Source organism: Sminthopsis crassicaudata, chromosome 3 (assembly GCF_048593235.1).
Source record: "Sminthopsis crassicaudata isolate SCR6 chromosome 3, ASM4859323v1, whole genome shotgun sequence".
Lineage (NCBI taxonomy): Eukaryota > Metazoa > Chordata > Mammalia > Dasyuromorphia > Dasyuridae > Sminthopsis > Sminthopsis crassicaudata.
This window is the reverse complement of record NC_133619.1, coordinates 175118613-175141934: the sequence shown is the minus strand read 5'-3', so window position 1 is coordinate 175141934 and position 23322 is coordinate 175118613. Positions and strand designations below refer to the sequence as shown.

The 23322-nt window shown below is 31.7% G+C and overlaps 1 protein-coding gene across 2 annotated transcripts in view; it reads right to left on the bottom strand.

The window, feature by feature from the left end:
- Nucleotides 1–23322, bottom strand: part of SEPTIN10 (septin 10) — a 55200-nt gene that overhangs the window by 10633 nt on the left and 21245 nt on the right. The window contains exons 2-9 of one of the 2 annotated variants that reach the window (XM_074299629.1): nucleotides 18931–18993; nucleotides 15270–15384; nucleotides 14260–14455; nucleotides 12206–12392; nucleotides 8345–8506; nucleotides 6471–6567; nucleotides 5985–6153; nucleotides 3463–3623 (exon numbers count right to left, since the gene is read on the bottom strand). In XM_074299629.1, coding sequence (XP_074155730.1) covers nucleotides 3560–3623; nucleotides 5985–6153; nucleotides 6471–6567; nucleotides 8345–8506; nucleotides 12206–12392; nucleotides 14260–14455; nucleotides 15270–15384; nucleotides 18931–18993 — 1053 coding nt within the window. In that variant the 3' untranslated portion in view covers nucleotides 3463–3559. Of the gene's footprint in view, nucleotides 1–3462; nucleotides 3624–5984; nucleotides 6154–6470; nucleotides 6568–8344; nucleotides 8507–12205; nucleotides 12393–14259; nucleotides 14456–15269; nucleotides 15385–18930; nucleotides 18994–23322 lie in introns of those variants that run through there. The other variant, XM_074299628.1, reaches the window with a different exon arrangement.

The window sequence follows — 23322 nt, the reverse complement described above, 5'->3', positions numbered from 1 at the left end:
ACAATCTGCAAATTCTAAAAGATCATAAATCTACTGGAAATTGAAGAGAAAGCTACTCAAAGATTACTTAATTTTTAAAAGATAAAATACAAAAGAGTAATTAATTATCTACTGACCCTCTTTATGCCATATGATTAGCTTTACTTACATCAAATCTAACTGAAAAAAGTTCAACATTTTTGTTTTTCTTATTAAGTTTCAAGTTAAATTTATGATGAACATTAAATTTATGTTGCTACTTTTCCTAAATTAACAAAATTACACAAAAAACAAAATTACAAAGTTACAAAAAAACCACAAAAATTACTAATTCTTTTATGTTTCATTTTTCTCTAGGTAATCTCATGATATATCATCTCCTCACCATGACCCCACTATCAGCCCATCTCTTCCCCATCTGAAACTTGGATGCTACTTCTTGTTCCCCCCAATTCTGATGGGTGAATCCATTTCTTTGTTTGGAAGCAGAACTCTTACACCATTGCTGCTTCTCTTCTTCAATGTAGTGCTATACTCCTTTATAATTTTTACCATCCCCATTAGACACATAGTATCTTAACAAAGGCTCTTTTTTCCCCTTCTCTCCTTCATCTCTATGAAATGGGAAAAAAAAAAATCCCAGTTTTAGCTAGGTTAATAATCAATGGAATTGAATGATTTAAAAAGCTCTCCCATAACACTTCCTAGCTGTGTGACCCTGGGCAAGTCACTTAACCCCAGCCTCAGAAAAAATAAAATTAAATTAAAAAAATAAAATAAAATAAAAAGCTCTCCCAAACAATTTCATAATTAAAATAGAAAATATAAAAAATCTTCAACAAAACACTTCATGTAGTTTTGTATATTATTCAGAAACACATTTACAAAGAATTTATCCCATGATTTTTACATCTTTTCCAAAAACAGATGCATTTTTGAGACAGACTTTATAAATACCATATTTCCCTACCAATATCTTTCCTTTTTAAACGCTAATTCATTATCACATTCAAATGTCTTTGCTTCTATTGTATTCATGTACAACACATATTGATTGATCTTATCTTCAAGATATGTCAAAGAAAAAAAAAAGTGAGACAAATTGAAAAAAATGACATTGCAGCTAGATGGGATAGTGGATAAAGTGCTAGTCCTGGAAGCAAGAGGCTCTGAGTTCAAATCTGGCCTTAGATATTTTACTAGCTGCCTCAGTTCCACATTTATAAATTGAGCTAGAAAAAGAAATGGCAAATCATTCCAGTATCTTTGCTAAGAAAATCACAAATGGGATCATGGAGATGAAACATGACTGAAATGATTCAACAACAGATACTAAATATCTGCTGAATTGAGTTCTCATTTCTACAGTGCCTATTTTCCTCTTAAATATTTGCCAATTTATGTTTCTGTACTTTTCGTTTTTCATATGTGGTTTTTATTCATTTTATGAGCTATTTCACTTTCTCTTTTTCAGCAATTTCCATTTAATTTCTTTGCAGTAATAATTTCCTAAGTTCTTTATGGCTATATGGTCCCCAAGTTCTATTATAATCATAAATGTTTACCTCAACTGATACTAATTCTTCTCTTTTATTCCCCTTCACTTCTCTCACAAACTATTTTTGCAACTTTTCCCTCAAATTTGCATGTATTTATGTCACTTTCCTCCACCCCTTTTTATTTCATAGATCAAAAATCTTAATATCTTTGTCCTTCAGTTCTTCAAATGTCTGTTTTATATGCTTATTTCTCTTATAATATTCAATTTAACATTGAGTATCTACTATGTATAAAGAATACTAGATGAAAAAAAATTTACTAGTTCTATGATTGGGGGTTCCCCCACCAAAAAAAATGCCTCCTTATAGTACTTGTCTATCTTTCCTTTGTAAGACTTCTGATCATACCATCTTTTCAGATTTCTTTTTATAAATCTTTTAACTTGGAAAATGGAAATGTAAATAATTCATATTCTTTTGAGGCTGGTCTACTGAAGTTACATGAAGCTGGGCAACAATTCCATATTTATTTTATCTAAAATCAACTTTTTTCAGAGGCAACTAGATATTCAAATCAAACATTTACTGATAGTAAACCATAATTTCAGAATCCCTACAATCAGTTGTGAGACCCTATATATGGGGCCACAAACCACAGTTTAAGAAGCTGGGATATATAGTTATATGATAAAAGATCCATTAACATTAAAGAGCTGGGAGAAATCACATCTCTTATGTTAAGAAAGGGCAAATACTTCTAAACCCATTCTCTAGTTCTAATATTTCAGGATCATGCATTTAGAGGTGGAAAGAATTCTAGAAGCCATTATCTAATACAATCCCCTCTTTTTAAAGAGGACCTGGACTGGGGTCCAGAAGGCTCAAGTCATTTCCCCAAGGTCACACAGTAAAAAACCTGGGTATTTTAACCCATATCCTCTGATTCCAAACTTAATGTCTTTTCTACTGTATAATACAATCTTATAAATGTTCCACTAGTAAATTTATTTCTTCTATCTTCCCACCTTACTTCCTATATTTGCATTTCTCAATACTCTGTGTAGGGATAGCTTGTAAAGTGAAAAGAATACCAGAGTTGGAGTCAAGAGACCTGGGTTTTAGTCTCACATTTAACTTTCACTAGATAGACAACCTTCAACAACTTAGAATGTGTATGGATTTTACTCCTTGTATAAAAAAACCAGAGTTAAACTAGATATTTTTATATGGTGCACAACCATTATAAATTTCCATTTCCTTTCACCTTTTCTCTTCCTCTGATGTATCAAAATGGCTTTCTTCACCTTCTATTTTTGTTTTTTCTTTGTTTTTACTGTTAACATTCAGATGTTATACTGATATTTCATTTTTAAAATGGTGGTAGGGGGAAAAAAAGAGAGGCAAGACCAACTGCAAAAAGGGACAGACAAAAGGAAATAAAAACCAAGAAAATAACAAATGAGGTAGAGCTCAAAAAAGAAATGTAGGAGAGGAAGTCTACAAAAAAATCTCCTGTGTATGAGATATTAAACAACTAGTAAATATATCTCGTGATGCCTTTTTCTCCAAAATGTGAGTGTGTGTGAGAAAGAGACACAGAAAGACAGAGACATTTCTTTAACTTTAATAGGCCTTATTTTTTCCTATTTTCACTTAAGCTATGCACTAAGCCTAAAAATTTGATGAGTGCGAACTCTTAAATTGAATCAATGTTCCTTATAAAAATTGTCAACTTTAAAAATACATAAAGTTGGATTATACTATAAACCTATTCAATATCACGACCGTAAGGGAATTTTTTTTTTGTAAACCTGACTTTGGATTAAAACTCCAAAGTACATTCCCATTTAAGAAGCTGTGCTATATTATTCTTATTCTTATCATACCCACCATATATTAGGATGTTTCCAAGAGAAAAACACATCTGAAGGTCCATTTTTGGATTCCAGGAATGTCACACTTAGCTCAGGGACTGGCAGCAGAACCAGGGATTCCACATATCTCCCTTTCCATTGTGATCACCTGTGGCTTCTGACTAGTTTTCTAGCCTCTGCTTAGTCTACTGCAGATCAAATACAGTCTCAGCTTCTCTGTTCTTCCTGTCCCAGAAACAATCCCACAAATCTCTGGATGTTTTCTAAGGATCTTAATAACAAAGGGAAAGCAGATAGGTGGTTTTAAAAAAATCCATTAACCTATTGCTTTAAAGTTTTTAAAGTGTCTTTCTTACAACGATCCTGTAAGCAGATAGTGAAAGTATTGTTATTAACATTTCTTTTTACAGATGATAATAGTGGCTGAGCAATGTTTTTTTTTGGTTGTTGTTTTGGTTTTTGTTTTTTTGTTGTTGTTGTTGTTGTTTGTTTTTTTTTTTAAACATTGCTCAGGGTCACACAGCAAAGAACATCAGAGTTAAGAATTGGAACGCAAGCTTCATGCCTCAATTCTGGTGCACCATTCTCAGTTCTGATGGTTGTCAAAATAAAAAATCTAGCATTCAAGTGAGTAAGTAGAACCAAATTTCAAACTATTTCCACTTGTAATTTAAGCTTCACTTTTATTGATGAAAATCTTGTCCAATCCCCATATTAAACTGCAGCTTGTGTTCTTGGTTCCTCTTTACAAAGAGTATTCTTGTCCCATTTTTTTTTCCCACTTAAAATTTTGTAGGGAAAGATTAAGTTCAGGAAGATAAAAAGTCTGTCTTCTCTTATACCACATACTTTACTTCAGTAAAATTTAAACTATATGTTAGATAGAGCAAAGCCTAGATATGTGTTTCTTCTATTTCTTTGATGAAGAATAAAGACTGCCTTGTGATTCTATGCAAGGAGCAGAGGATATGGCTGAAGGGTGCCCTGTTGGGGTGGAAGAGATTGGGAACTGAGAAAGGGAATAGGACTGGGCTCAAAGATACTGCCAATGAGCTTGTAAAAGGAAGACAATTGGGGGGGGCAGGGGGGAGGGAATAGCTCCTGTTCTTTTTCACATTTTATTTTCCCAAGGGAAAACTGGGTGAGGACTAGAGGACATTCAAGAATATTAGAAGGGAAAAATCATAAATTGTAGTAGGGAAGAAAAACTGTAGCTACCATTTGTGCATTAAGGATACAGTATTGCATCAAAATTTTAGGAGAAAATTGGTAAAACTAACTACCAGTTTTTCAAAGGCAAGAAGAAGAAAAAAATTTTCTCCCTCCCTTCAATTTTGTAGCCAAAGGTACTTAACTAAACCATTAATATGAACATTGCTTTTTAAGTTGACAGACACAAAATGTTTCCTTATTTGAATGGGCTACTTTAAGGCCAGCATCTACCTAAAAACATTAATTTTTCAATAAATATGAAAACAAAGCAGAAGATGAGTTGCAATAACTAGATCTCTTGGGCAGGTTGTGTCAGAGTATATAAATCTAGGCTATCTCTGATGTCACATATCTCCAGGTTAGGTTTGCCAAGCCACTGGTAACTGATCATTTAATCTATCTTGAAATGCAACCTGGTTAATTGCAGGCCAACCAACAAAGCCACTTCTTTTCCCAATCTTAAGAAGGTAAATTAAAGATAGATTTTCCTCTGGAAAAAGTGACAGACACCTGCTGGGAATTATGTAACTACATAATTACAGAAGAATATTTAAATATCACAACATCATAAATGGATTCAGTGTATGTGGTTGAGAAATATAATCAAGAAGGGATTTTTAAGAAGCCTTGTTCTGCCATAAAACATCATTGATACATCATTTATAAAAATGAAAGTTTCAGATAAATTTTAAAAACTCTTACTCAAAAATTTAAACAATCCATGATTAATAAGATTGCAAAATCAAACTGATTTAAGGTTCAACATACTATTCTGTGCTTCTTGTAGAAAGCCAAGATATAATCAAAATATAGGTTAGCAAGTTGGAGAAGGGCCTAAATAATTTTACACACACAAAAAAAAAAAAAAAAAAAAAAAGCTACTAGGAAATAAGCATAGCGGAAGAATTTTAAATAATATTTATCAAGTTAAATTTAGTCATAATTTAAACATTTGTATAAGCCCTGAAATATTAGGGTTTAAAGTTAAAATTATTTCGACAAAAAAAATGTTAGAAATGTAGCATCAAGTGACATAGTTTTACAATTTATTCCCAGACAATTTTTCAACAGGATACTTGTTTTTGTATGTTTGAACTAGAATTGCAATTCCATTAATATAAGATGCTCCCAATAAAGAAGCTTCCTAATTCTGTCTACCAATACACAAAAACACTTAAGTCTTTGTAAGTTAAAAGTTTATAACAGGGCACACAGAGTTAAATGACGTATAACCATGGCCACACAACTAGAAATAGGACTTGAAGCTAAGTCAATTTTGACTTCAAAGCTAGCACTCTATCCACTAAACCACACTGATAATTGCCTCTCCCATATATCCCTTGATACAGTCTCTTAAACTCTCCTTTTGTATTACAATGCAATGTCTATTCTTTCTCATGTAATATAATGTCCAACTTACCTGACAGGTTTGTTTTCTGGACTTACATCTTTGAAACCCATTTCCTCTAGTTTGCATCGCCTATAAAGTTCATAATGTCGAGTATGGGTTTGTTCTCTTAGGTCCTCCATATTTGTGCAAATAAGCATTTCACGGAGCTTTACAAAGTCACAATGATTTTCATTTTCCACTAGTCAGAAAAAGGATAGTAGGAAAAAGAAAAAGGAAAAAAGTAGGTTTTTTTGAATTTAATTTGAAATAATATAAAGTTTGATAATCATTTACAATAAGCATTACTTGATCAAAAAACTGGATCCAAATTCTATTTTACTAAGATAAATTTCTAAATTAATAATAGCTATAAATATAATATATAAATATAAAAAATAATATAACAAAATACTAATAAATGAAAATGCATCTTATTGAAAATTATAATTATTATACTATGAATAAATTATACTCTAAAACATTCATCCAACTACTGTTCATATTCATCATATTCACCTTGAACAATGCCCCATGGGTATTGACGAGCTTTCACCATCTTATTTCCAAGTTTGACCTCTTCCATACTGCCCACAACAGCAAATGGCAAATGTCCCTAGAAAAAATCTATTATGAGTTTCACATTCATATGTCAATGTAGAAACACACTAAAGTTTCCAAGTATTTGATTAAAAAGAATATAATGAAATTATTTGAAACAATATTCTATTTTGCACTGTCTTAAATTTCTAAAACTAGGTTTCACAGCTCATAATTTTATCCTCATTAATAACAAAATACTACTAATAAATATATACACCAAATTCAAATTCACTAAACATTTATTAAATGCTTATTATGAGTCAAGGCAACTGAAGATTCAATGTCAAATACAAAAATATCCCTTGCCCTAAAGTAGGCTGGGGAACTCATAAGGCCTGCAAAATCATGTGCACAATTAACTACAGGTGATGAGTTAAAAACTAGGTAGAACAACCTCCCACTGCTTGAGTTCCATAAATTCATAATTTTGTATGGCCCACTAGAAATTTTCAAAAATCCCTTGACAGAAAAAAAGGTTCCTCACCACCTGCCCTAAAAGAACTCAATATTTTATTCCCAGCTAACATTAATTTAGAACTGACTGTATAGCAGCCCTAAAACAAATTCAGCTTTAGATCTTAATAAGTAGAGAAGGCTGTTGTGAAGATAAGTAAGTTATTTTGCCACCATATAAATGTCCGTCATTAATGACTTTGGCACTGCTTCTGGCCTTAGCTGACATATTCACCAAAAAAACCTCAAAAAGCTGGTTTGGATCAAAATCAAGCTAATAGATAACTGACTAAAGGGATATTCTGATATATATTTGATATACAAGAGTTGACCCTAAATTCTGTAATCAAATTAATCAAATAAAAATGCATTCACTGGATATCTATTGGACACAAAGCATAGTGATCATCTTGTGTGCAATATAATGAGTAAAAAATATATTACCTTATTGGGAAACATATTTAGCTCATTAGAAGATAAGGCCATTTAATTAGGTGACTCAGTAGATAGAGCACTAATCTTGGAGTCAGGAGGATCTGAGGATTTGAACTTGATATATATTAGCCATGCAACTCCAGGATAAGTCATTTAACCCCATTTGCCTTGCCAAAAAAAAATTTCCTCCACCATCTTAAGACAACAAAATAAACCCTGATTTTTATGGTATGTCAATTTGTGATGTGTAAGTACTCACAAATTTAACAATCAATTCACAAATTAGTTTGTTCTGCCTTCAGCACACTTCTGCCCATAAACCAGAAAGGCAATAATGCAGGCTAGCATATTATAAAGGGTCAAGTGAGTTACAGACAATAAGTATTACAAAAAAAAAAAAAAAAAAAGGGGGGAAAAAAGAGTAAAAAATAAAGAAATCAAGCTCCATAGATTGGGACATTTAAGATTTAGATTAGGATTTGAAAAACACCTAGGATTTCCATAGGTTTTGAGGAGGGCAAGGAAATTCCAAAGGAAAATGAGTATAAGCAAAGTCTAAAAGATAAAACTGCAGAAGACATGTTTGACTATCTTTAGAGACTCATAAAATACATTCTTTGAAGGAAAACGGTATTTTAAAAAGAAATCATTTATTTCTAAGTTGTGAATATAGAACCACAGAAGTATTCTCAGGAAAGATGATGGCTCCATCAGCTCTCTTTTGAGAACTATGACAGAAATGTAACCCTTGAAACCAAATTTGTAACAACAACAAAAGGGAAGAGGGCTTAACATAAGCATCCAACAGCTGGGATGTATTTACAATTTACAGCTGAAGGAAACTAAAATCAAAGTATATTAGTGGCTGATAATAGAAATATATTCAAATATTAAGCTCTTACATTCATTGAGGAGTTAATTTGAGAAATAGTTTCATCATCTGTTGGGAATTGGTATATTTGGACTCCGTTGCTGACCAATTCACTCATCAGTTTGATCTTAAACTTCTGTAATTCAGTTTTAGAAATTGTATCTGCTTTGGCAATCACAGGTATGATATTTACCTAATAATATTTGGTTAAAAAAAAAAAAAAGACAAAGATTATTTTTATGTTTTTTTAATATAGAAGCTTTCAAAATTAAATCTTACCATAAATGTTTATGATCATGAGATAATAATCATGAGACCCTATGTTTACAGCAAATTATGTATGCATCACACAAACTATAGATGTTTACCTTGCAAATAGCATGAAAAGAAGACCTAGTGCTCTTATAAAATTTATCCCACTGCTCTTATAAAATTTATTCTATTTTTTTCAATCCAGTTAAGTGCCCAGTCTTTTCTTCCTTGACTTTTCCTACTTCAACAAGTTTGGGTAACAATATATATAATTGTTCTAATTTTATAGATTATTTATTTGAATAGTTATTCAAAACAAGTAATTTGAACTTTTAATTTAGATGCTGAGAAAACAAGGCCATCTCTTAAGAAGTAATGAAAATTTGCCTCTGCTCCCCTCCACTCCCACTCAAGCTCTCTCCACATATTTTCCCCACAGTCTTTTCCAATTTAGTTTATGTATATGTTGTATAAATATATAGTTGTAAAGATGTATAGTTATCCTACGCCTCCCAAGAACATTCAAGTACTAAATGTTAAAAAGCCTCTGAGGCCCAAATGAATAACAAACCAGTACAATTTCAAACTCTCTTGATAGGTTAGTAATGGAAAAGATCCTTTGAGAATGAAGAAAAGTTTTGCTTATGCCTTTCACTCATTCAACTACAGAGCAATTTTGACTGTTCACTTTTAGAAGTGAAAGCTTTAAGCTATTGTGTGAAGTGTTAACATTTACTGCACAAAGCACTAAAATAGTACTTAGAACCTGCTTTTTGCTTTCATCACTTCTCCATTATCTTCCACTGACTCGCTATGTGATTTTTGTTAAGTTAATAATTTTAATGGAACATTATAATGCTTTTACCAGTCTGTCAACAAAATTACATAAATATTTAATGTGATATATCACAAAGGTCAAGTCACAAGGAGCAACAAGAAGTCTTTTTCGGGTGATGCCAATTTTTTTTTTTTTTAAATAAGTGAGCAGCTAGGGTAGGTAGGTGGTGCAGTCAATAGAGTGCCAGCCCTAAAAACAGGAGGACTCAAGTTCAAATCTGGCCTTAGCCAATGAGACCAACTATGTGTCACCCCAAATGTCTTGCCACAAAAAGAAAAAGAAAAAAAACTGAGTGAGTGATCAAGTAGGGCTTTAAAGTCTTCTGATGCTTTTTTTTTTTTTTTACTTTATTAAGATAGTTATTAACTATCTATAACAGCTTAATTGCTAAAAGTACATTTAGATAATTTTTAAAAATAGTATTAGGATAAATATTGGACACAAACAAAAAGAAAATTTCAAAACAAAGATTTTTTTAAGGACATTTAATACTGAATAAAATTGTTGTAAATTCCAGAATTGTCCTCTTCCTTTTACAAAACAGAAAATTCATTTCTTCATCTATACTATTGGTTTCAAATGTGAATGCAAAATTATATATATATATATATATATATATATATATATATATATATATATATATATATAGGGGTTAAGTGACTTGCCCAGGATCACACACCCAGAAAGTGGTAAGTGTCTGAGGCCAGATTTGAACTCAGTCCTCCTGACTTCAGGGCTGATGCTCTATCCACTGAGTCATGTAGCTGCCCCCTAAATAATGCTTTAAAAAAAAAAAATCTGACATTTCATCAAAAATTGGGACACAAAATCATCAAGAATGATTAAAACTGAAAAGGCCTAAATGAGAAAAACTAGGGAAAATCTAAATTGGAGGATGTTGGTAATTGCTTAAAGAACAACTAGCCCAGAAAAGATTTTCCATTAAGCTTCCTATTATGTGAGCATATCAATTTAACTATGATTTTATTATTATTTTATTAATCTAATTAGTAATCTACTTGTAATTAGTAAATTGATTTCTGGTATCATTCTGCTTTTACTATTGTAAAATAAATATTTTATATTTAAGCTAGGCATCCTCTTCAAATTTTGACAGTATTTTCCAAGTGATGTTTGGTATTTGCTATTTGTTCTTTATTCAGTTTACTACCAATCTACAGTGATTACTGACTCTGCAAAATGGCTCAGACATTTCTTACACCTTCCTCTTCTTCCTACATTAACATAAAGCAGCTTAATGTTTCCTAGTAGTAATGTTTACGTGTATATGTGTTATATAACTCTTAATGGCTGTGACATCTTTACTGTTCTAAAAGGAGCAATGAGTACGTTTTACTGAGATTCTGCTAAAACCATTAAAATATCACAAACATGGAATTTTTTTTTTTTTGGTAACATCAACAACTATGGAGTTATTAACAGTCAAAAGCTATAGCATTCCTGCATGTTAATGAAGTCTTAGAATCAAAGTTAACAACTTTTATTTCTTTATTTTTTTATTTACAAAACATACGCATGGGCAATTTTTCAACATTGACCCTTACAAAAACCTTCTGTTCCAAATTTTCCCCTCCTTCCTCCCCCATTCCTTCTCCCCTAGATAGCAGGTAGTCCAATACATGTTAAATCCAATACATATACATAGTTATACAGTTATCTTGCTGCACAAGAAAAATCAGATTAAGAAGAAGAAAAAAAAAAAACTGAGAAAAAACAAAATGCCAGCAAACAGTAACAGAAAGAGTGAAATTGCTATGTTGTGGTCTATACTCAGTCCCCACAATCCTCTCTCTGGATGTAATTGGCTCTCTTCATCACTGAAGAATTGGAACTGGTTTGAATCATCTCATTGTACAACTCTTATTAAGATTAGATTAATTTACATTACAACCATCCGTGATTTCAGCACTCTCCTGCTCCCAGGAGCCATGATCATCACACATACCGAAACCTTCCTCTTCATATCATCACTAATACCAAGAAATTTCACTTAAAAGCTCACTTAATGAATTTCCTCCTCCATTTCTCTTAATGTCAAGAGGTGAATTTAGAGGCTTATAATAAGCATAATGCAATTAATTCATATTTCTTTCCATTCATAGGTGATTGAATCAATTGAAATTAAAATCAATTAAAAAACAGACTAACTTGGTAAAGGAATGTTTCTTGTCTATATCTCACTTTACCAACCACTGAAAGTTAAACATTTATGAGTCTCTGGATAAGCCAAAAGAGAGAGGTAGGTTTTAGCAGAAAGAAGGCTGAATTTGGAGTAAAAGGACCTGGATTTAATTCCTGGCTGTATTCTGTGTTTTGTTGTACCATGGAAAAATCACTTAAACTTTAGTTTCCTCATCTATAAAATGAGGAGACTATATTGTATGACTATAAGACCCCTTCTTATCCTAAATTTATAATCCTGTAAGGTATGACCTATTCTACCTACCTCTCAGGTATATACCTTAATTAAGAAGGCATATAAAATGTTTTGTATATATGTATATAAAGTCTTATGTCATTAATTATTGAAAGATACCCCAATATCTTTGAATAATTTAAAAGAAACCCTAATATAATAAAGATATTAAATAGGGGATATTAAGATATCAAAAATATTACAAATAATATTCTAATTATTGAATTAAAATATGGACAAATATACACTCACAAATGAGAATGATTAAGATATATATGTACATGCATTTGTTAGTAATGTATATGATTGACTCCCACATTTTAAAAATAGGAAATGAGTAAAGTTGACTGCTTCCTAAATCATACCTTACTATCAAGGCTCTTCATGGTTAACAAATCAAGTGTCTTAAGGGAATGTCCCGTAGGTGAAATAAAATAAAGGCAGGCATGGATGCGAGAATCATGGTAGTTAAAGAGAGACCTTTTTATCTTCAGTTCTTCTTGGAGATAAGCCTCAAATTGAGCATCTATGTAATCAACTATTGGTTGATAGCTGGAGAAAAATAATATAATTATTCAAGTATTTTATACCATATATTCACTTTCTAATAAGATTTCAGTTTTGCTACAGCAAAAAGTGTGCTAAATCAATAATTTTTGGAATAGAATATAGTGGGCTTTTCTTCATATGCAGGGTTAATGCAACTGACCCATTGGAAAGTAAATACTTTGAACCACTTCCAGAGGTGGTTATAGATGGTCTTTATTCATATATACAGCAAGACCTCATTGAAATAAAGGTTCATGTTTGCCAGTTCATTGGCTCAAAGTGACCAAAGTAAAATAGTTGGCATATCACTGATGTATTTTGAAGAACGGCTGCGCACAAATGAAAATGTATTCACAATATAAGAGTATTTTCTCTCTTTTTATACAGATGTCATGTATTAGGGAGAAAGCATCCTCAGCTCAAAAGTACATGCTAAAAAAAAGTATGCTTGAGGATATTGATACTTAATTTGCAATTTGAACTTTTATACATGGAAAACTTGTATTAGACATTATCTATTCTTGTCTTCTTTCCTTTACACTATTCTTCCAAAAATGAAATTAACATGTTAAACAAAAACAACAAAAAATAATTTAAAGCAGCAAAAACTACTATCATCAGACAACTTTCTGGTTAATCATTGATTTGCTCCCTGAGCAGTGAATTACTCATTTGCAAATATAAAACTATTAAAAATAAGTTAACAATTCATTTGCAAAGAAATTAAAACAATTCTAACCAGCTCATTATGCATGACACTCATCCATAACAGAACTACATAAAAGTAGAGCACAGTAGAAACCCACACACACTCTCCTTTATATAAAGTATATATATCAAGATCCCAAATTTAAAAAAAAAAAAAAAAAAAAAAAAAAAAAAGAGAGAGAGAGACAAAGAAATGAAAGGACAATTCACTTTTAAAAATTTTACTTACATAAAGACATAAAATAGGAACTCTAAGTTCTAAATGTCCCTGGTAAAATTTTTATAAAATTCAACTTTGTTAAAAACTGTAACATGAAAAAAAGATATCCTTATACCTACTCTTCGGACTTATTCCATAATAGAATCCTATTTATTTAGGTGATTCTGAGTTATTTTTAATTTTTATCAGGGAACTCTTATTGCTGGGGAGAAGTACAACTACAAAGTTAGGTTCTTCATTTGATTCTAATGTTTAGAATCTTCCACAAAGTCCACATAAATTATTTCTTAACACTTAAGATAAAATAATTAGAAAATTATTAAAAATCTTACATGTAGTAACTTGTCTCAAAATGTTTTTTAAAAAAATTTTTTACTCAAAAGTCAAATTTTGAATTACGAGGAAGATTCACTTTTCCTTCATTCAAACATTTTATTAAGCATCTACTAAAGTTCAGGGTTGGAGGCAGGAGGAAGAGAGCAGTTAGGTGATATAGTACCAAAACCTGAAGTAAAGAAAACTCATCTGATTGAGTTCAAATATGGCCCTAGATACTTATTAGCTGTGTGACCCTCAGTAAATTACATAACTGTTTACTTCAGTTCTCTTATCTGATGAATGATCTGGAGAAGTAAATAGTAAACCATTCTAGTATATTTGCTAAGAAAACTCCAAATGGTTCACAAAGAGTTGAAACCAATAAAAAAACCGACTAAACGCTTAAGATAACTGTTCTAAAGTTCTCAAAGGAGAGGCTAAGAATTGTATAAAAATAATAAAATACAAAATTTAACATAAAAGCATAATACAAGGAAAGCATGTAACTACTATAGCCAAAAAGCATGTCATAGTTCCATAAAGAGTTGTTTTTTTAAAAGCCCAATACCTTAAGTGATTAATATAATTTTAAATAAATATTGTGTCAACAAGGAAAAAACTAACCTCGCTTCTTTATTTATCTGGTCACCAAATCCTACTGTATTGACAATAGTCAGTTTTAACCGAACACTGCTTTCTTGGAGTTCATATGTCTGTGCTTTAAGTCTTACATTTGGGTGAAAGTGTGAAGATTCAAGATCATCAAAATTCGTATTAAACAATGTGTCAATCAAAGTTGATTTTCCAATTCCAGTTTCCCCTGAAATGAAAAACAACTTCAAAAAAACATCTGAGAAAACAAAAATCCAATGGTCACTTCAGGACTCCTAAACAAATGAAAGATTTAATAATAACTGATTTAAATAATAGCTAATATTTATAAAGTACCAACTATGCAATACTGTATAAGCACTTTACATTGATTATCTCATTTCAACCTCACAGCAAGCCTGCAGAGTAGAATCTATGATGATCCCTATTTTACAGCACCAGATTTCCCCTATCTATCAAAACAAAGGAGGATCAGATTTCTGGGAAAGTAGCAAAATGTTTAAAGAAATTAGAAAATAAGTATTATATTTCAATAATTCAATAGTTTTTATTAATTTTGAAACTCTAGGCCACTGTCTCAAATAGGAATTGTCAGTATAAAACTATGATTTAAGGAGTGGTTTCAAACAGTTTTGAGTATGAGGACCTCTTTATAAAGCCAAAAAAATTTAGCAGAGTCTCACATGTAAGTGTATGTTGAATGAGAAAATAAGTGCTGATAAAAAGCTACTATCATTTTTCAATAAAAGTTTTTGTTCATTATTATTCTACATCTACATATATTCTAAAAGCATTTATTTTGTCATTTGTTTGATGAGTTATGTATACATTTTTTTGAAACTAAATAAAGCTCAAAATGACTATGTGCATTTAAGGGCAATTCCTCTGCTTCCTAGGTGACTCAAAATAGGCAGGTTAGGAACTACTGGAACAAATGTTAAATTGATCTTTGTGATTTTTAAAAAAGACTAATTATATTGCATGTTTTGGGAATTTTATTAAATGTCAAGTTCGACACTTACCCACACAAAGAATGTTGAAGCAAAAGCCTTGTTGAATGGATCGGTTGACTAACTGATCAGGTAAACTTTCAAAACCAACATGGCCGGTAATATTTAAACAACGAGGAGTATCATCCTAAGAAGAAGAAACTTTTAATTATTATGGATCATCATTTTTTTTTAAAGAATTCATATTATTATTAATGGAAAAAAATTAGTTTCCTACTTTACCTTGTTCTTGTACACTAGTTACTTACCTCCTTCTGAACCTTACCTTGTTAATTTGTAAAATGAGGCCTTTAGAATAGAAACTTAAAACTTTTTTCCCCACTCACGACCCAAGGGTGTGTGTGTGTGTGTGTGTGTGTGTGTGTGTGTGTGTATGTGTGTGAAAATAGATATATAAATCAAACATTTACTTATAATAAATTATAATTTTACAACTTCCACATTCAGTTACATAATCCAATATAGGGGCATGACCCACAGTTTAAATAGTTTTGGAATAGAATGACCTCTAAAGTCCCATTCCCACTCTAATCCCATCCTATCTTAGATTTATTTAATCCATCTGAATCTCATTTTAAAAAGACAATACCAAAAGAGCCAACTCCCCAAATATTCCTTTTTTCAAAGATACTTTGCAGACTTTGATTTTTAAGTAATACAATAAAATCTTGTACTAATTGAGAATGAACTAAATTCCTTAGAAAGTGAATCTAACTTGGACCTTATTCAAGAAAATTTTGTTTCCAAACTATCAAAAAGAGGTTTGTCACAGAATTATGACCTTATCCTTAAAGGGCTGAGGTGGCATAATGTTCATTAATAACCTCCAATGTATAGCACCTTTCACAATTGTTGCATATACTAGATAGAGATGATTATATATGCCTAGGAAAGGGATATGAGCTAAATCTTATCAATCTGACAATACAAAATCAGTAGAACAGTAATCTGAACCAAGAAAAGGTTCAATAAGTGCTATTCATTAGATCTATGTTTGCTTATGCCAACGGAGCTTCAATTAGGAGTTGTTTTTCAAACAGTAGTAAAAACTCTGATTACTATTTTAAATATTCACCTGTAACTAATGTTAATAATAGTAAATTCTAAAAATAGATTGGTGACCAAAATAATAAGTCTAAAAACTGGAAAACTATAGCAAAGAAAACATTACATAACACAGAAAATGTAAATAAAGCATAGTTCAAAGAATCTTTGCTCCCTGAAATAAGGAAAAATAAGCTAAGTTAGTATAAATTCTGAAACAAAACAAAACAAAAAAAGGCATCGACAAAGTAGAAAATTAAAGAAAAGAGCCAGTTTTGGACAAAAGGTGATCTTGGTATTAACCATGCTTCATTCTGAAATATCAAAAAGGTGAGATAGAATTAGAACATGGAGGAAAGGGAAAGATGTATATTTAGTATTGGCAATTTAGAGGTCCTGATTTAATTAAGTCTTTAAAACAGAAGAACTCTTCAAAGAAAAGAAAAAAAGTAGCAGAAAATAACTTTCCAAAATACCCAATTATATAAGGGGAAATTGAAAAGAGTTAATTCAGAGAGGTAGAAAAAGGACAATGAGGTACAGATACACACATATGTATTTCATATATATATATATATATATATATATATATATATATATACATATATATATACACATATATATATGTATGTATAGTGCCACTGAGATCAAGGAAAGATAACTATAAAGAAAGGATAGACAATTCCAAAGAATTAAAAAACCAGTAAAGCAATGTAAGAAGACATGGCAACAGTGTTGAGGCCAGATGTCTAGGAATTGAATAAAATGTAAACCATTAAACTATTACTCAACTATTGTGTACAAAATATTGTACTAAGTTGTTGAAGGGGCGGGGGGGGGTGGGGGGGGGAGAGAAAAATTTGAAACACAAAATTTTACAAAGGTGAATGCTGAAAACTACTTTTGTGGTTTTGCAAGAGTCAATGTTGGAAAAATTACTCATACACATGCTTTGTAAATAAAAAGCTTTAATAAAAAAAAACTACATTTGCATATAGTTGGAAAAATAAAATAAAGCAATAATCACTAAAAACCCATGCAACCAAAATTAAAAGGAAAAGTAGAAAACTGGGGGAAATATTTATAGCAAGTTTCTCATAAAGGCCTCATTTTTCATATAGGTAGAGAATGGAGTCAAGTCATCCCCAGTTGATAAATGTCCAAAAGATATGATCAGGCAATTTTCAGAAAAAGACAAAGCTATTGATAATAAAATTTTTAAAAATACTCTCCATCTATACTGATTAGAAAAATACCAATTAAAACAATTCTGAGGTACCTCATTGCACTTAACAGACTGGCTAATATGACAGAAAAGGAAAATGATATATGTTGGAGAGGGTATGGGAAAACTGGAATATTAATGTAGTTGGTAGAATTGTGAACTGATCCAACTGTTCTGGAAAGCAATTTGGAATTAAGTCCAAAGAGCTATAAAACTGTGCATACCTTTTGATCCATTAATATCACTACTAAGTCTGAATCCAAAAGAGATCTTTTTAAAAGAGAAAAAGGAAACTACTTCTACAAAAATATCTATAACAGCTCTTTTTATTATGACTAAGTATTGGAAATTGAGACAATGCCCATCAACTGGAGAATACCTGTTCTATGATTGTAAAGAATTCTTACTGTGCTATATAAGAAATGCCAAGCAGGATGATTTCAGGAAAACCTGGAAAGACTTAACATAAACTAAAAAGTGAAGTGAGCAGAATCAGGAGAATGTTGTATACAGTAACAGCAAAAATGTATAATGAAAAACTGTAAATGATTCAGCTATTTTCAGCAATATAAAATCTAAAATAATCCCAAAGAACACATGATGAAAAATGCTATCTACTTCTCTCCCTCTCTCTCTTATTCTTTTTAATGAAGAAATGTTTTACATGATTGCTAATATATAATCTATAATAGATTGCTTACTATCTCAGAGAGGGGTAGAATTTAGAACTCAAAAGTTTAAAAAAAAAAAAAAAGAATGTTTATATTTGATTTTACATGTAATTGGGGAAGAAAATAAATTATTAAAAAAAACTCATTGCAATAATTATGCCACTGAAAAAAACAGTTTAATATTATTAATTAGCCTTCCCCTTTTAAATCCAAATTAACAATATGTTAAACTCATTAGAGAACAAAATAGAGCTGAAAACACCCTTTCTTTGTCATCCATTCTAATCTCTTAATCAAATGAAACATCTCCAAACAGGTATCCTGTCTGTTTACATATCTCCAAGGAAAAGAACACTAACTATCCATTTGTTACAACTTTTCCCCACAGTTGGAGAATTTCATTATTTATAAATTCTAAGTCTACATCCATCAAAATAATGCTGCTCTTTACATTTAGTGATATTGAAATCTGGCTGGGCTTTTCTTCCTCTTTTGAAGTGGTATTTTACCTGGAGATGAGATGGTTTTCAGATTTAAAATGTCAGAAAACCTTCACTGATTATCAAGTTCATTCTGGTTTTAAGTAAATAACATATTCATGGATAAGTTAAAGCCAAGTATAAATCTCTATCACATAAGTTATCTACCAAGTCTCTTAGTTAAAATCAAACCATTGCACCATATTTAAAGCATAATTCACATAAGTGCATTAATAATTAAAATATATACTCACTTTTTCTTCTTTGCTTGACTGTGAGGTGGAACATGTTTTTATTCCCCCAAGAGACTGATAGATCTGAAAGCAGAAAATTATGAACTTCTTTAAAAATCCACAAAAATACAAAAACAAAAAAAACATTAAATCCAAACAACCAAACAAGAAACTACTTTCTAAATAACATTACCTCCAAAGAGGAGAAGTTAAGAGGACAGGGCCTAAATTTGTGGTTTCACAAGAATAAAGGACTCCTGACAAAGAAACAGTTTATCAAAGCACATCAGGAACTCATTTATTACTTATGTCTGTGCAAAACTCTTAAGTGGGCAGAATCAGATTAAAATATAATTAAGAGGAAAGGGTTCTGAGAAGATAGTAGACTAGGTCAAAAAACTTCTGGCTCTCCAAATTTCCTCCCCCCTCCCCTCCAAAAAAAAAAAAAAAAAACATCATTTCAACATAGAGCAGCAGAAATAAATGGGAAGAGAGGTAAAAAAGTATCCTACTAAGACAACTTGAGGAGAGGCCAGGAAAAACTTAGACTCAGGCTAGAATGAAGTGCAAACACTTTCAGGTCTTGCAGAATCAAGGAACACCAAGCCCTGGGGGCAGTTGAAGTGGATCATTAGCTACAAGCTCCAGAACTTTCCCTTACAGATTTAGTTTGGGAATCATAATGAGTAGGAGAAAATTGAAAGACCTTTCTCTGTATAGGGACACCAACTACGTGGATCATAGGCATCCTGGACTACAGCTGCATGAGAGAATCAGCTAGCATAAAACTGGTAAATGCACTAGCAGAGAGGTAGGAACCCTCCTTGGCACTTACAGGAAAGCAGAGTTTCTGGTTTCAGTTCCAGTGAAGGGAAGACAGCTGTAATTTGCTGGAAAATAGGAAAACAGGGAGCAAGAGCATTTGCAAGACAGCATGACTGGGTGTCCTAACTGTGGCTTAGGGATGGAGAAGAGTGCCCAAGGATGAGCCTCAGGACAGAGCCCAGAAAATTACAATAAAAAGGATCTGATGATTAGGGCATCATTCCCTCACATCTTAGAACTAGAACTTGATTCTATAAATAGCTACTAAAGACAAAACATAGAAATGAGTAATCAAAGGAAAAAGAATCTAGCCATAGACAGTTATTATAACTATATAAATATACTACTATGGAGACACATAGAAAAGATATCTTCTGGGTTCATATTAAGAGGAAGATAGTCAAGTACCTTTTCCCAATGAAAACCACCAAATAGTTCCAAGCTTTAAAAAAAAGTTTTTGAAAGAATTAAAAATATGTATCTAAAAACCAAATGAGAGATTGAGAGAAAAAAAAATTATAAGGGAAAAAACCTGTAAAGTCAACCAAGTAGAATCAGAAAATCCAAAACTAAAGAAAACAATTCCTTGAAAATAAGAATATGGCAATGGGAAACTAATGATGTTGTAAAACACCAAGATATAACAAAACAAAATCAAAAGAATGGAAAAAAAAATTAGAAGAAAATGTGAAACGTATCATCAGAAAATTTGATCTAGAAAAAAGATTGAAGAGGGATCATATAAAAATAGTTGGACTACTGAAAGCTATGGTGAAAAAAATTGTTACAGTATTATAAGAAATTATCAAAGAAACTATCCCTGAAGTTCCTAAACAAGGTCTTATTTTCTTTAGTGGGGAAAAGGAAAATTTACAGGAATATCACAGCCAAGTTTCAAAGTTTCCAAGTTAAGGAGAAAATATTGCAAGCAATAAGGGAAAAAACAACAACAATAACAACAACAAAAACAATACCCAACTTACATACTTCCCAAGATACAATCGGGATTTCACAAGACCTAACAGTTTCTACACTAAAAGACTGTTAAGGTATTGGAACATTTTATTTCAAGGATCTAAAAAACTAAGGTTGCAACCAGGAATAACTCACCCAGAACAGTTGAGTATAATCCTGACTGAGGAGGAAAAAAAGGGAAATTTGACAATCCAAAAGACTTTCAGGTATTTGTGACAAAAAAAAAAAAAAAATCAAAACTCAATGGAAATTTCAATATAAAAGATCCAGAAAAAATATAAGTAAAAAATTAAAGACTAATTATAAGGGAATTATAAATGTCAAATTCTGTGCTTCTCAAAGATGATGTTATCAGTATTTAGACTGTTAATCATTATTAGGGTAATTTGAAAGGAAGGATGGGACTGAATTATGTTTGATGGGTGACTAAAAAACAAAACTGGATATTAAAAGGGAGCAAATATCTCATTAAAATGAGATATAAAAGGAAGAACTGAAAGAGGAAGCAGGGAGGGTAGAGAACTAGTTGTATTGGAACTTTATTCTCATGTCATCTGGGTTAAAGAGAGAACATGTGTGTGTCTATAAAAGTCTTCTAAATTTATAAAGAAATAGAATGATTGGAAACAGGGTAAGGAAGGGACTTTTAGAAGGATGTGTACACTAATATTTGGGGGAGAAGAATAGAATAAGAGAGAATTGTCCAGGATTTAGCAGCTTTTATATTTAAAGGACTGGAGGAAGAGATAAAGATTGGATCACCACCAAAAATCAACTACCCAGCAAAAATGAATGTAACTTTCTTGGTAAAAGATGGGCAATCAATTAAATAGGGGACTTTCAAACTTTCCTAATAAAGAGAAAATGTGAATTTCAAATGCAAGACTAAAGAGAAGCAAAAGAGGGAGTGGAGCCAAGATTGTTCTTTGTCATTGCGAGGACATGTTTATTTCGGACCTTTACCCATGACCCTCAGACTATTTAGCAAATACAGGTTCTGAATTAATTATGGATTTGCAGAATCCAGAAATATTGGAAATGCAACAAATTACCAGCAGAAGATAATTTCAAAGCTCTCTAGAAAAGGTCTGTTTCAATCGGGCACAGAGGGAGGCAGGCCAAGCACAGACACCAAGGGTAGGCAGCACAGACCCAGGGTGGTAGGGGCTCCACACCCAAGAGAATCTATGGGGAGGAATGCAATCCAGTAGGTCAGCAGAGAAGTTATAAAACATCCAACGCAAACACAAAAGATAGAGAACCCCAAAATGCCAGAATTCCACAAGACCTGATATGCCCTCCCAGCACCTGAAGTCCGTCAGTGGAGCCACTACCACTTGTAGAGGAAACTTGGACAATCTCCCTTGCCCTAAAAGCAGATCTCAACTTTTTTTTTTTAAGAAAATGAGTAAAAAAGCAAAAAGAGCTCTGACCATAGATAATTTTTATGGTGAAAGAGAACAGATTTCAAACCCTGAGGAGACTGAAAGCAGATTATCTCCAGATGAAGCTCCAAAGGGTAACTAAAAAATGTTATCAGTATCAGTACCAAAACCTCCATCACACAAGGCTCTCCTAGAAGAAATTATAAAAGATCTTAAAAGAGAGCTGGAAGAAAAATGGGAAAAAGAAATGAACTTTAGAAGAGGGTTTGGGGGAAAAAACATGGAAATTATCTGAAGAAAATTCATTGCAAAATAGACTTAGTGAAATGAAAGTATATAACTCCTTAAAAAATTAAGAGTTAACAAAATGGAAAAAGAAAACAATTCCTGAAAAACAGAATTTGTGAAATGGAAAAAGAAAATAACTCCTTAAAAAAAAAAAAAAAAAAGAACTTGTGAAATGGAGAAAAAAATCCACAGAACAAAACAACTCATTTAAAAATTCAATTGAACAAATACAAAAAACTAAAAAAAGTAAATGAAAACAATTCATTAAAAATCAGAACTGAACAAATGAAAATGAATGACTCAATGAGACATCAAGAATCAGTCAAGCAAAGCCAAAAAATTTTTAAAATAGAAGAAAATGTAAAATACCTATTTGGGAAAACAACTGACCTGGAAAAAACGATGTAAGAAAGACAATTTAAGGATTATTGGACTTCCTGAAAAACATGATTTTAAAAAAGAGACTAGACATTATTTTTCAGGAAATCAAAGATTCTGATGTCACAGAATCAGAAGGTAAAATAGCCATTGAAAGAATTCACCAAAGATCTCCTGAAAGAGAACCCAAAATGAAAACTCCAAGGAATATAGTGGCTAAATTTCAACTATTGGACCAAGGAAAAAAATATTGCAAGCAGCCAGAAAACAATTCAAATACCTAGGAGCCACAACAAGGATTACCCAGGACCTAGCACTTTCCACTTTGAAAAAGAATCAAAGGGCCTGGAATCTGATATTCTGAAAGGCAAAGGGAACTTGGAATGCAGCCAAGAATAAACTACCCTGCTAAAAATAAACATTTTCTTTCAAGATGGGCATTCAATGAAAGAGATGAATTCCATGTATTTCTGATGAAAAGACCAGAGATGAACAAATAATTTGACTTCCAAATATAGAACTCAAAAGAAGCATAAAAGGTATTAAGAAAAGAACTTTTGAG